Source organism: Rhea americana, unplaced genomic scaffold (assembly GCF_003343005.1).
Source record: "Rhea americana isolate MKP2758 unplaced genomic scaffold, rheAme1 scaffold_160, whole genome shotgun sequence".
NCBI lineage: Eukaryota > Metazoa > Chordata > Aves > Rheiformes > Rheidae > Rhea > Rhea americana.
In genome coordinates, this window is record NW_028185706.1 from 1,000,321 (window position 1) to 1,012,554 (window position 12,234).

Here is a 12,234-nt window from a genome sequence, read left to right on the forward strand (position 1 = left end):
ATCAACAAACTGTCAAATCCTGAACTGCTGAGATGGGAACTTGGCCGTGCAGGTCGAAGCTGGCTTGCATTTTTGTTGTAGCTACTCAGGTGCGATCGAGTTCTGCGTGACTCTGCTCGGCGAGAGCCGAGCACCTTTTGTGATCACCAGGCCCCCCAGTGAGGCGTTCTCCGAGTTAGCTGAGTAAACTGAAAAGGGCTTATGTTTTCCCCGGCACCCGTTTGAAAATAATACGACATTACTCGTCAGCGCTTACATATCTTTCTGCATGTTGGCTCTCTAGAACAGTCCTTTTGTAACAGCTTGTTTTGGGATRTGGCAGAACATTTAGCTGTGCTTTCAGAAACTGATAGTACATTGGCTTGGGCTTGTTTACATAGAATGAGATTCTTAATTTCATAAAGATGTACAGAAATGGATATGTGGTGTGATTTATATTTTGCTTGAAGGTTTATTTTACTGAGTTGAAAATGGATGTATTGAACCAGAAACCTTCAAAGAGGAGGCTTCACTAGGTGTTCAGTTGATGGTCTGCTGAGAGATCAGTCGGTGGTACACGACTAGAAGACAGAGTACATAGTCATTTGCTCATTTAGATCAGAAATTCCCATAAACTTTGCTAGGAAAAGGATTAGATGCATTGATAATACTGTTTTACTTCTTGAAGCCATGCAAAAGTTTGTGGAAAAAAGAATTGTAGTATTTCACTACGGTAAGTTGTAATTTGTTATATTACCTAACTATAATATAGTTCCTTGTGCCAGCTATGTTCTTGTCTTTAAATAAGATAACTGATGTTTGAAGTGGTGCTTGCTGGATTTAATGAATCCACATCCTTATGTCTTTTTTGCCTTCACTTTACAGAAAGTGGATGTGCCTGTGATGCTGAGACACCTGCGGGAGCAGAGAATGTTTATGATCCAGACCATAGCCCAGTACAAATTTGTCTATCAAGTGCTCATTCAGTTCCTGCAAAACTCCAGACTTATTTAATCTCTTTAAAGATCCCAGACACAGCTTTCTGGATTTGACTGAACCTTGCTGATAGGAGGGGAACTCCTTGATAACGATGTGTGCATATATTGTACTTACTCAAGTTGTCTTGAAAGTAGGCAGTGATTGTTCTTTACTAGAGTCTCCCATGGATTATTTTATACAAGATATAATTTATTTTTCTCAGAATAACTTTTGAATTACTTTAATAACTTGTGAAACTTATGGTAACTTTTGAATTGAACCACATTTGACATGACTGATCTGCATTGTAACGTGTTCATAGGGAAAGCAATTCTTTCTAAAGATGTAGTATACTAGCTTTTAGCTTGCTGCATAGTTTATAAAACAAACAGTTATTTGGCAGTAGGTTTTTTCTCAGATAAGAATACAATGGAGCCAATATGTGCCTTCCGTGGTAAAAGTGAGACCTGCTACATGTCAGCTAGGGTTCTGTAAGAGTAGAGTCTGAGGATGCAGAATCCTAAGGTRCGGAGACCAGTGCCTCTGCACGAGCAGCACGGAGAGTTACAAAGGGCTCAAACACAGGCAGTTGTGAGGGCAGAGAACTCTGGGTGCTAAAACTGTTCAATTTCACAAAAATTACAGTTTCAATTTAATCCTTCAAAGAAACCATTTTGGCTTCTATGCTAACAATAAGTGCTTGTTTAGCATATAGGCTAAATGAGGCATTTAYCATTCTTTGGAGGGGTCCTTAAGAGATGAAGGATTGGAAGAGCAATCCAGAACAAGACGAGGTCAGTCAGTGAGTCTTTCTGGTAATGTAGTGGGCTGTGGATTGAATGGCAGAGGCATTTCAGCTTAAATACCAGCCCCCGCCCTTCACCCCCCTGCCCACCCCCACATACACTTTAGCAAGTTGTGGTGGAATTCCCACACTGTTATTTCTGGTGTAAGTGATGGAAAGAAAAGTTCCTGCACTGAGGCTGCTCCCTCTTCACACAACTCCTGTTTCTCATCTCCATAAGCTACCATCCTCCTGCCAGCAGTCCTGCTCTTGGCTGAACTTGCTTGGACTTGGTGGTCCTGTAGGATTGCTAGGGAACAGATCAGGCCAGAAAAGATCCCTGGAGGTCTCTGGTCCCAGCTCTGCTCACAGCTGGGCCAACTTCAAAGTTGGATTGARCACCGAAGGTCGTGTCTGGTTGACTTTCAGAAATCTCTTAAGAGTGGAGGTTCCCCAGCCTTGCTGGGTCYGGTCCCAATGCTTAGCCATTGCTGTGGTACAGTTATTTTTCCTGAATATCCATCTCTTTCCCAGATAAATTTAACCTTCTAGTCTCTCATTCCTTTTGCTTTGCAAGCCTACCTGCTAACCATGGCCCTCCATCCTCATCTTTAACCCCTTCTCCTCTGGCAGCCAGTCCTACCCAAATGCCCCTTCTCTCATTTTAGGGGATCCTCGCTGCCTCCCAGTTCCTAAATATTTTATCCTCCTTCTGCCTCTAGTTTTGGATCCCCTTATTTGCCCTGCTGTCTGGTGCTTCTGTCTTTATACTGTCTGTACAGCCTGGGGCAGATAAACAGTCTGATTCCTGTTTTTTCTATCTCCCGATTTCCTATTGTGTGTCTCTTTGCTGGATGAGAATGTTTATTTCTTCTGGTGATACAGCTGTTGTGCCATGGCATTATGGAAAATGCAGTCATTGGTCTTTCTGCAAAGAAAAGCTTCAGCAGTAGAAGATAGGATAGGTCAAATTAAGTATTATTGGAGGCTGTGAACCRGGAGTTCCTAACTCTCAAACAAGTCACAGGATCACAGAATTGTTGGGGTTGGAAGGGACCTCAGGAGATCACTTAGCACAACCCCCCCGCTCCAGCAGGGTCACCTACAGCAGGTTGCCTGAGATTGCGTCCAGTCGGGTTTTGAATATTTCCAAGGATGGAGACTCCACARCCTCTCTGAACAACCTGTTCCAATGTTCAACCACCTTCACAATGAAGTGTTTTCTTCTGTTCTGAAGGAATTTCCTGTACTTTAGTTTGTACCTGTTGCCTCTTGTCCTGTCCCTGGGCACCACTGAGCAGAGACTTGCTCTGGCTTCTTTACACTCTCCCATCAGTTATTTATACACATTTATCAGATTCCCCTCCTCTCCCAAGCTTTTTCTTCTCTAGGCTAAACAGCCCCAGCTCTCTCAGCCTTTTCTCATATGACAGATGCACCAGCCCCTTAATCATCTTAGTAGCCCTTCACTGGACTTGTTCCTGTAGCTCTCTTGTACTGTGGAGCCCAGAACTAGACCTGTACACTGGATATGTCCTCACTAGGGCTGAGTAGAGGGGCAGGATCACCTCCCTCRGCCTGCTGGCAACACTCTTCCTAATGCACCCCAGGAGACCATTGGCCTTTTTGGCCACAAGGGCACATTGCTGGCTCATGGTCAATATGTTGTCCACCGCCTTCTCTGCAAAGCTGGTCCCCAGCTGGCCCCTAGCCTTCCTGCTGCACAAGGTTATTCCTCCCTGGGGGCAGGRCTTGGCACTTCCCTTTGTTGAACTGCTTCAGGTTCTTCTCTGCCCATTTCTCCAGCCCCATAAGGGGCTCATAAGGTCCCTCTGAATAGCAGCGCAACCATCTGATCAGTGTATCAGCRACTCCTCCCAGTTCTGTATCATCTTTAAAAAAAAAAAAGTCATGTGTGTCCTAAAACCTACTGTGGAAACACAGGTTATAATCCAGAAAGCCTGCAATGCAGTAACTGTTCAAGAGAATCAGAAATACAATGCTTATTTGTGGCCATCTCAYTAAACTGCTTTTCTAAAATTCCCCTCCATCTATTTGGAAACAAAATTCAAACTTTTGTTGTAGTTCTTGTTTTAAATGTGTATAACCGAGCCATAATAGCTTAAAATCTATGCATAAAGGCCTAAGCTTACWTGCATGCTCATCTTCAGTGGGGTCACTAAAGGCACCTGCAATTGCCTAAAACCACTGGGAGCTTAATCTACACTTCAGTACTTGAATGCTTCTCAAAATACCTTTAAAACTCCACTGTGTTTTTAGTTGGCACTATGCAGCACAGGCCTAATGATACGAGAAGAATTCTGGTGGAAACTGCTAGTTACCAGCAAATTATCTAGCTATATCATCTAGCTATATCTATTATCTAGCTATATCATCTTGACTGTGTTCCTTTTAAGGATCACCTGAGTTCTCAGTCAACTTTAGTTTTCCTCTAATTTCTTCTGCTAATGCCAACATATCTCTTGTTAAATTAGCAGCAACCATTTAAAGTCTTTTCAGCAGCATCTGCATGATAATTACACTGCGATGCTTTATATCTGGGAAACAAGCCAAGGAATAAACCTTGAAGCAAAGTGTATTAAATTAGTTATCTCATTATAGCTTTTTGAATAATTTCCTAATGATGAATTAAGTTTGAATTCAGAGCTGTCAAGTCCCATTGCTCCACTTGGAATTGAGAGGTAGAAAATCAGAAGGGAAAATAATCTGTTCCTATGTCTTACTATTCAGCTGGTTTTGGTTGAGATATACACTAGTATTTCCACAGTAAGTATGGAAAAAGTTGTTTCATAAGAGAAAGTAAATAGCTGCGTTTAAAGGGAAGAAAATTAGGCAAATGTTGTCTTCTATGCAAACACACATCATAGATGTCTTAGAAAAATATTAATTACAAAATGGCACCAAAAAGCCTTTCSAAATTAAGTCAGTGCCTATTAATGAGGCAAATAAATGGCCACATAGTAAATGATCATTCCCAATTAACTCGTCCCAKGGCTGGTATGGTAGATAGAGGCTAGTGTGACTCACTTTTTCCCTTTTATTGTGAAAGAATGGTAATTTAAAACTTTTTGTTTCATCTGACTTCAATGTATTTTTCCTGCTAGATTTTATCTTGACTAGATCTGCTAATTCATAGGTGAATTGGGCTAGTGCATGTCCTCGGAGGTCCCTTTCCACCTCAGCTTGCAACCAAACTTCAGCAGCTTTATGATTGAAATGCAATACGGTTTTGCAGGGGAAAAAATGAACTTTCTTCTGACTTTGAACCTGTTGTAGTTTTATCAGACCTAATTTGCTTGGGCAGTGTTCCCTAACCTTCAGGGAGTGACAGGAAAACGCATTTTGTATCCAATTTCATTAGTCATAGCAGGAATGAAAGCAGGAGACTTAAAGAAACAGAACTCTCTCTACTTTCTGCCCCGCAGACTTAACAGCCATGTTTAAACAGAAAAGGAGGACAGTTTTGAGCTGCTGTTTATGGGATGCATACTTCCTAGCATCAAAGCATGGCGATGGGTTGGTTACAAGAAACCATATTCATCCATTTGGAGTAGAATTTGGATTGAAAATCTTACAAAAATGCATGAATTCTGTAAGAATGGAGCTGCGTCTCGAAAGTTTATGAAAGAAGCAGGCTTCTCCAAGCCTTGCCAGTTGCACTCTGGCATGTTTAGCCTATTTTCCTTCATTTACTTTGGAAGAGAGAACTTGGAGGGGTTGAATAAGTCTGACTTAGGGGTCCATTAAGTTTATTTTCCTTTTTCATGCACTTTCAATCTACATTTAATGTTGCCATTTAACAGCATTTTTTTTTCCTTARTAGTGATGGTATTAAGATTGCTGACATCAAATTTTTGATTGAAGTTTGTAGTTTGTGGTCTCAGCATTTCATGATTAACACTATCTGGATCAGAGGTGGGAGAGAGGACTGCTGAATTTTGATGCTACTCACAAGAGGTCTGCTCAGTGCTGTAGATGTCCTGTTTGTGTCCTCCACATGCTGCAGTGGAGGATGGTGGAGCTTGGTCCAGTGCCTGCACATTAGCTGCTCTGGCCCTGCCGTGTTCCAGCTTCTCCACAGTCCTGCTTTAACACCACTTGTCCTTGATCCACTCAGGAAAGACGAAACTTGATCCCACACACTTCCTCTTATATAGGTGTATAGTTACCATAAATTCTCATCTTTATTAGAAGTATCTTTTCCCTAAAATAATGTTTCAACTGGAGTGGGACACATCTGTGAGAATTTATTCAACTTATTACTAAAACATTCATTTTTAAGCAGTGTATTGAACACTTCTGTTCCACTTATTTAAATCAGCTGCCTCTACTTCAAATATTAAATATTTGCATGATTTCAAGAGCTTTTCTTTTTTTTTTAAAAAAAAAATTCCTTTCTTGTAAGCAGAAATGCAAACGGTAAAACACAGTTTGGAAATGAGTAAGTCTCAGTGCTTCAATAGAAATGATCATAGAAGATCATTTAAGCTAACAATTGTTTTTAGTTTTTGACCCAATACTTGCTATGTCACTGTAGCCCACAACTGACCCTAAAGCAAGTGCTGATAGGAGAGCTCTTACAGGATAGAGCAGGCAAATCTTCTGGRGTAAATTCAGCAGTTACTGCCCACACTGCGTTCTCAACAGCCGACTTCCAAAGACTTCTTGGGATGAGATGATGACTGAGTTTGCTGTTGCTAGTTTTGCTAATGATTTGTGAATAGTGTGCTTGAAAAGGGKAAGGACCAGTAAGGCTGATATGTCCTCTAGCAGCTCTTCTGCCTCAGTAACAGGCTAGAACGAAATTTTGCCACTCATCTTTTTGGATAAGAGTGCTTTACAGCTGGAGAACTAGGGTGGCTCCTGTTTCATGAAACAAAGGATGCGTCTTGTTGAAGGAGCAAGTAGCCAAATCTGATCCTGAAAAAGAAGTACAGCTTAAAAGGATAATTTGTACAATATTCTATAAAACTGGATATAAATCTGCTAATGCATGACCACAGGGATGTGGGGTTTGAGTGTAGATTTTGATGCCAACAGGAGAAAGGTTTACAGGGTCAGACTCCTGAAGGCCATAGCCCCTAGTTCATTCTTAGCCTTGCCTAGAGCTTTTTCATGTAGACTCTGGTGCTACAGGAACTACAAATGCAGTTCTTGCCATATGAGCCTTTAGAGAGGCGAGCAGGATGTAATATATGAAGCCACTTGTAACCTTGGCTTGCAGGGATTTGAAGGTCTGTGATTTGAGGAAGGGACAGCTGGCTGTTGGGCAAACGAGAGAGGATGGCATTTTTAGCGAAACTATTGTTAAATAGTGAAACAAAACACTAGTGCCCAAGCCAAAAAAAAAAATTAGTGTTTATGTATTTTTAAACATAAACAACCATTTCTGTTATCATGAGATACTCTGGAAATGGTGAATTTCCCCGGTTCTTCTTAGCCATTTTTCTGCATGGTTCTTCTGTGTTTCAGGGTTTTGTTGCCTGTGATTTGTGTGCGCTCTGAGAGTTTCCCGCGTGCTACTATTACAGGACTTTACTGACTTTACCTCCACAGGGTGAACTGTAAGTCAGCAGTAACATGGCAGCTTTCACTGAACAATTTAGCACTATTTAACAGTCATGGAAAGACTATTTTCATTACAGGGCTCTGCTAAAATATTAGTGCTTAGAGGTTCATTCTTCCAAATACTTCAGTAGCAGTCTTCCCTGATATGCAAACAAGAGCAAATGGGGAAGGTTTCCTATGAAATACTTCCATGGCGTCTTGTCTTTGATAGTGGGTGGTAGCTGATACTGAGGGAAGAAATGTAAGAATGAGCTATAGCATATTGTGTTCAGCCCCTCTAGCATCATGCCTCACAATCAGTGATTTAGGGGCTTCCTGAGATGCAAGGTATATCCTATTCACCATGTTTAATCAAATGCTGATGGAGCAATCTTCCATGAATTGCATAATCTTTTTTTTTTTTTTTTTTTTAATATTCTCTGGCCTTCACAACATCCTGTGTTAGGGAGTTCCACAACTTACTTTAATTAAACAAAGAAGTCCTTGTTCATATAATGTATATGTTAAATAAAGGTATTTTCTTGCTGCTACTCAGAATCTTTAAAAGAAAATAAATTTTTACTGCCAAAAACATTGTTAGTAGTATGAGTGTCCTGTTGATATTTGTTCTTATGGAAAACATATTTTCCTCATTAGTAAAGTACCTTTCTTTGGATATTTTACAAAGGAAAGAAGTTTACACATGCAGATGACTGTACTATTCCCATATAGAACTGTGTGGGATGTGTTAAATGAAATAACATGTTTAAATAAGTACGTAAGTTTTACATCACTGGATTTTACTGTCCTGTTTTACTTCAGTATTTTGATGATTCCTGTTGTATTTGCTCTTTAACTCTGTACATGACAGTTTAGTGCAAAACAGTGACTTAACAATCTCACGATCTCATCGTACGTACATGTTTGTTTTGCAGACAAGTGAGACATCAGTTATATGCTCTTCCTCACCCTCCACCCCTCCTGTTCAGGCTGAACAGCATAACTATTTTATACTATTGAAAGCCTTAAAAAAAAATCTATGCATGCTATTTTATATTCTAATGTATTATTCATATCAGTACATAAGCTTATGCTTGTCAGTTTTATCTTGTGTATAGAACTGATTACTTTTGACAGTATTTTTGCACTGTTTCTTTTCTTTCTCTTTTTATAAAGTTCTATTCAGCATTAATTGACTGCAATAATTTTTTACCTCTTTCACTGCCTTTGTGTAAATAGTTATTAAATGCTTTTTCAAATATGAGAATGTCTTCAGTCACTAAGTTTTTTTTTGTTTTTTTTTTGTTTTTTTTTGTTTTTTTTTGGTAAGGCTGTCCTTCATCTTCACAGTATACAATAAACCATTTTTTTTAAAGGAAAGCCATGCTTGTTTTCTTTCCTGTGCAAGCTTAAGGTTTTACATCTGCACCGATCTTGCTTCTGTTAGTTTCCCTTGGCACAGCCAGAGTCACAGTGAATCTCAAAGAACCTTCTGTAAACAGTAATCCAGTTTTATAGGGGCAAGACTCGTATTCGTGCTTTCACTGTGCTAATCTGATTTTTGGAATTTGAATACAGCTGGACTATGTCCAGAGCCCAGCCTTCCCTTTTCTAAAATAGAGGTGGTATTCTCCTGGAAAATGGGCTGTTTGACAAGATAAAGTTTGACAAAAATAGTCAATTGTGGTACATTCTTCCTAATGCTTGGGGCTGTGGTAAGTGGCCTTGGCTCTCTGGCATTGTAAACTTTATTCCACCAACATTTTCTTGCTAGAGCAATAAAGCTTTCAGGAAAACAATCTAACAAACCCTCATTCTATAGCAATTTTATTTTCAGAGAAGTAGATACAAGAAAGAACATATGAAGTTCTTGAACAATAGCAATGTGTTATCTCCCTCATCCAACTTCATAAGCTTTAACTGCAGAAAGGAGTGGTCATGTAGCTTTAAACTACATGCTTCAACTGTGTATAGTGCTGAAAGTATACAGCCATCTCTCCCTTAAAGCAATTGCCTGTCACTGATCTAAACTGAAGGAGAAAAAAAATAAATAAAAAAMCAAAAAAACAGAAAGGCACTGCAGTGTTCCCCCCCCCCCCCATTTGGTATGTGCAGAGAAAACTAAGTTCCTTTAGATTTTTTTCCCCCTGAAGAAGCTCTTGTTCCTCAATTAAGAGTAATTGCTAACAAACTAATAGAACAGTTCTAATCCACTGCTGTAAGGAAATAGAGGCTCTCCTCTAACAAATTCAGTCTAACTTGCAGACAGGATTAAAAAGGCAGACGTTACAGTTTATACCTTGTGCAGTCCTTCTGAGTTAGGTGTTGGCGTTCTCTGTGCAATGCACACTGAGCTCTAGGTCCTTACGGAGATGAATTCCCACCTGCCAGAAGCAGTGTTGGGCCTGCAGGTTAAGCGGCTGAGAGAAAGGTAGTGGCTTTCTTGCAAGGGGCACAGAATGCATCAACCCCACTCCAACCTTCTCCGAGCTAAGCCATTGCAAACAAAACTGGATACCTGATACTTAACAAAAAAAAAGGCTACAGCTTTTGCTAATAATTAGCCAGAATAAATAAAACACCTGTGGAAAAAGTAGACATCACACATCTACTGCTTTCATGTAAATATATAACTAAAGGCAAGAGAGGTCAGGCCACTTTATTTACTTTACACAAATAAGATAGATACACATTAAAATCCATAAAGAAAAATTAGTCATTTTTTTTGCACATGATTTGTCAAAATGCATACCCTATATGAAACCATAAAGTTTCTTTTAAAAGGCATCACAGATTTGTGGAACCTAGAAACATCTTGCAAGGTCTAAGTGTGTTTGTCATTCCAATTATAGGACAGAAATGTGTTCATACGCTACCAATTTTCAAAGCACTCCTGAAGGCTTCCATAACAAGGCTTTTTAAATAAAGGTTTGAAGGATTGCATAGATTCAAAGGCTCAGTGCTCCTCTAATTCCTGTTTGATCTCTGAAATGTATGGATGATCTTTCCCGTGTGCTACTTCCATGATACCAATTGCCTATGAAAAGAAAAAAAAAATATTCACACAATTGATTCACGTATAACACCAGGCTATAAATACTCTCTTCAGAGGTTTGAAACAGTCTGACACCTTTAGCTACTTTTTGTCCCCTTGTAGTCATAAACTCAGTAGGAAATAAAATGAATTCAAAACTAAGTAATAAAGGTTTTTACATTCATAGAATACATCTTTCATCTTAAAGGATCCCAAAGCACCTTTCAAAACGACATTCCTGACAAAACTACTTTGAATGCAACCAGCTCTAGGACAGAAAACTTTCAAGCGGGGTGGGGAATATTCTGGCAGGGGATTTAACCAGTATCAGATACAGCACTGTTCCTAGCAATTTATCCTTCAGCTAGCAGACCGATGAGCAGAGCTGTTGCAAGCGTTACTTTAAGGGGTCTCAAACTTGATTCTATAAACCCTTCACCTCTTCCAGGCACTACCACTGCTTTAGGAAGGCAGTGAATGTGACATCCTGTCAGATTTCTGAATCTGCTGTGCTGGACTCCCTGCCGTGTTACTTAGAGACAGCTCTGGTCCTAGGAGTGAATGTTTCAGGCAGCCAAACACACTTTATTGCAGTTTCCTGCCAATATCCACAATGCATTAGAGAGTGGGCTTTACAGGCAAGTTTTCCACTTGAAAAAAGGAGAGCAGTAGCCCCAAACAGATGAAAGAACAGCATAGATATACTTTCAGTTCTATTAGGAATATGTCTGAGAGTATTTAAAGTCCAAAACACTAAAATAAATAAAGTGAGGAACTGCAGCAGTCAGGCGTCTCCTCTCAGGAAGCGTTAACAGAATTACCCCCATGTTTGTTAATCAGTACAGCATGAGCCTTAGCTTCTACCCGAGCAGCCACGAGCAAGGCCTCCGTTCCCCCTCTTGCCCCAAAGAAGGCACGACAGCCTCCTGGACGAGCTGCTTGCAGACTGACAGAGAACAATGGTTTTGTTTTTCCACTAAATCGTAAACATCAAGGACTGGGATAACTTTGGGCAGTTCCTGTAGGCAGCTTTTGGAAATGAGTCATTAGAAAATGTTTGTGTTCAGAAGCTAACTATGCCAACAAATCTACCTACAGTTCCCCTCCACCTCCCCATCCCACGTTCTTACTGGCACAAATCCCAGTTTTAGTCAAAGCTTTAAGACTAAAGCAAAGGGAAAAAATCTATGCTAATTTTAAACAAGGGTATTGGTTACATTTTAGAGCCTATATTCCCGTAGTATCTTTCACGATGACTGGATAGGTCTGTTATTGCTGGCTAAAAACTTGCCAGCATCAGAAAAGGAAAAATACCATGACATTCCAGACCAAGTCATTATATACTACAGTAGTCAGTGACATTTAAGAAACTAAAATAAACTTCTGTCCAACAACAATAGGGGAAGAAAGTAATGAAACATGTACAGACTAATTAAAAAAAAATAAAAAGCTAAAGAATAAAGAACAGACTAATAAAGAAAGAGGACTGAAGAAAAAACTAAACCCAAATGCAGTATTTGCCAATGTCAGCATTACCATATGCATTGAATTCTCTTCAGTTATTTAAAAATCAATTGGTTCCAGAACAAATAACCACCAAAAGCATGCCTAGTTTAACTTGGATGTAGAAATCATAGACATCAATGAAACACTATGCGCCTTTTGTAAGAGCCAAACTTTTTTTTCTTATCTAGCAAGTGAGAGAAGTTAAGAGTTCTGCTTTATTTACACTAGTACAGCTCTAACACTGTGAAGAATATGTGACAGAAGTGATGTTAGCCAAAATACTCATTCCAAATGCTAAAGAAGAAGATCATTGTGGAAAGACAAGACGCTTTGTGCGAGAGAACAGACCTATACTGCATCTTTGGGGGGGGAGGGGAGGAGGAAA

General features: G+C 39.8%; 1 protein-coding gene across 2 annotated transcripts in view; it reads left to right on the plus strand.

The window, feature by feature from the left end:
* The window catches only part of PTPN14 (protein tyrosine phosphatase non-receptor type 14), a 121,333-nt gene extending 113,603 nt beyond the window's left edge, over positions 1–7,730 (plus strand). For both annotated transcript variants that reach the window (XM_085300131.1, XM_085300132.1), the window contains exon 19: positions 865–7,730. In XM_085300131.1, coding sequence (XP_085156257.1) covers positions 865–993 — 129 coding nt within the window. In that variant the 3' untranslated portion in view covers positions 994–7,730. The remainder of the gene's footprint in view (positions 1–864) is intronic.
* The last annotated feature ends 4,504 nt before the right edge of the window (positions 7,731–12,234 follow it).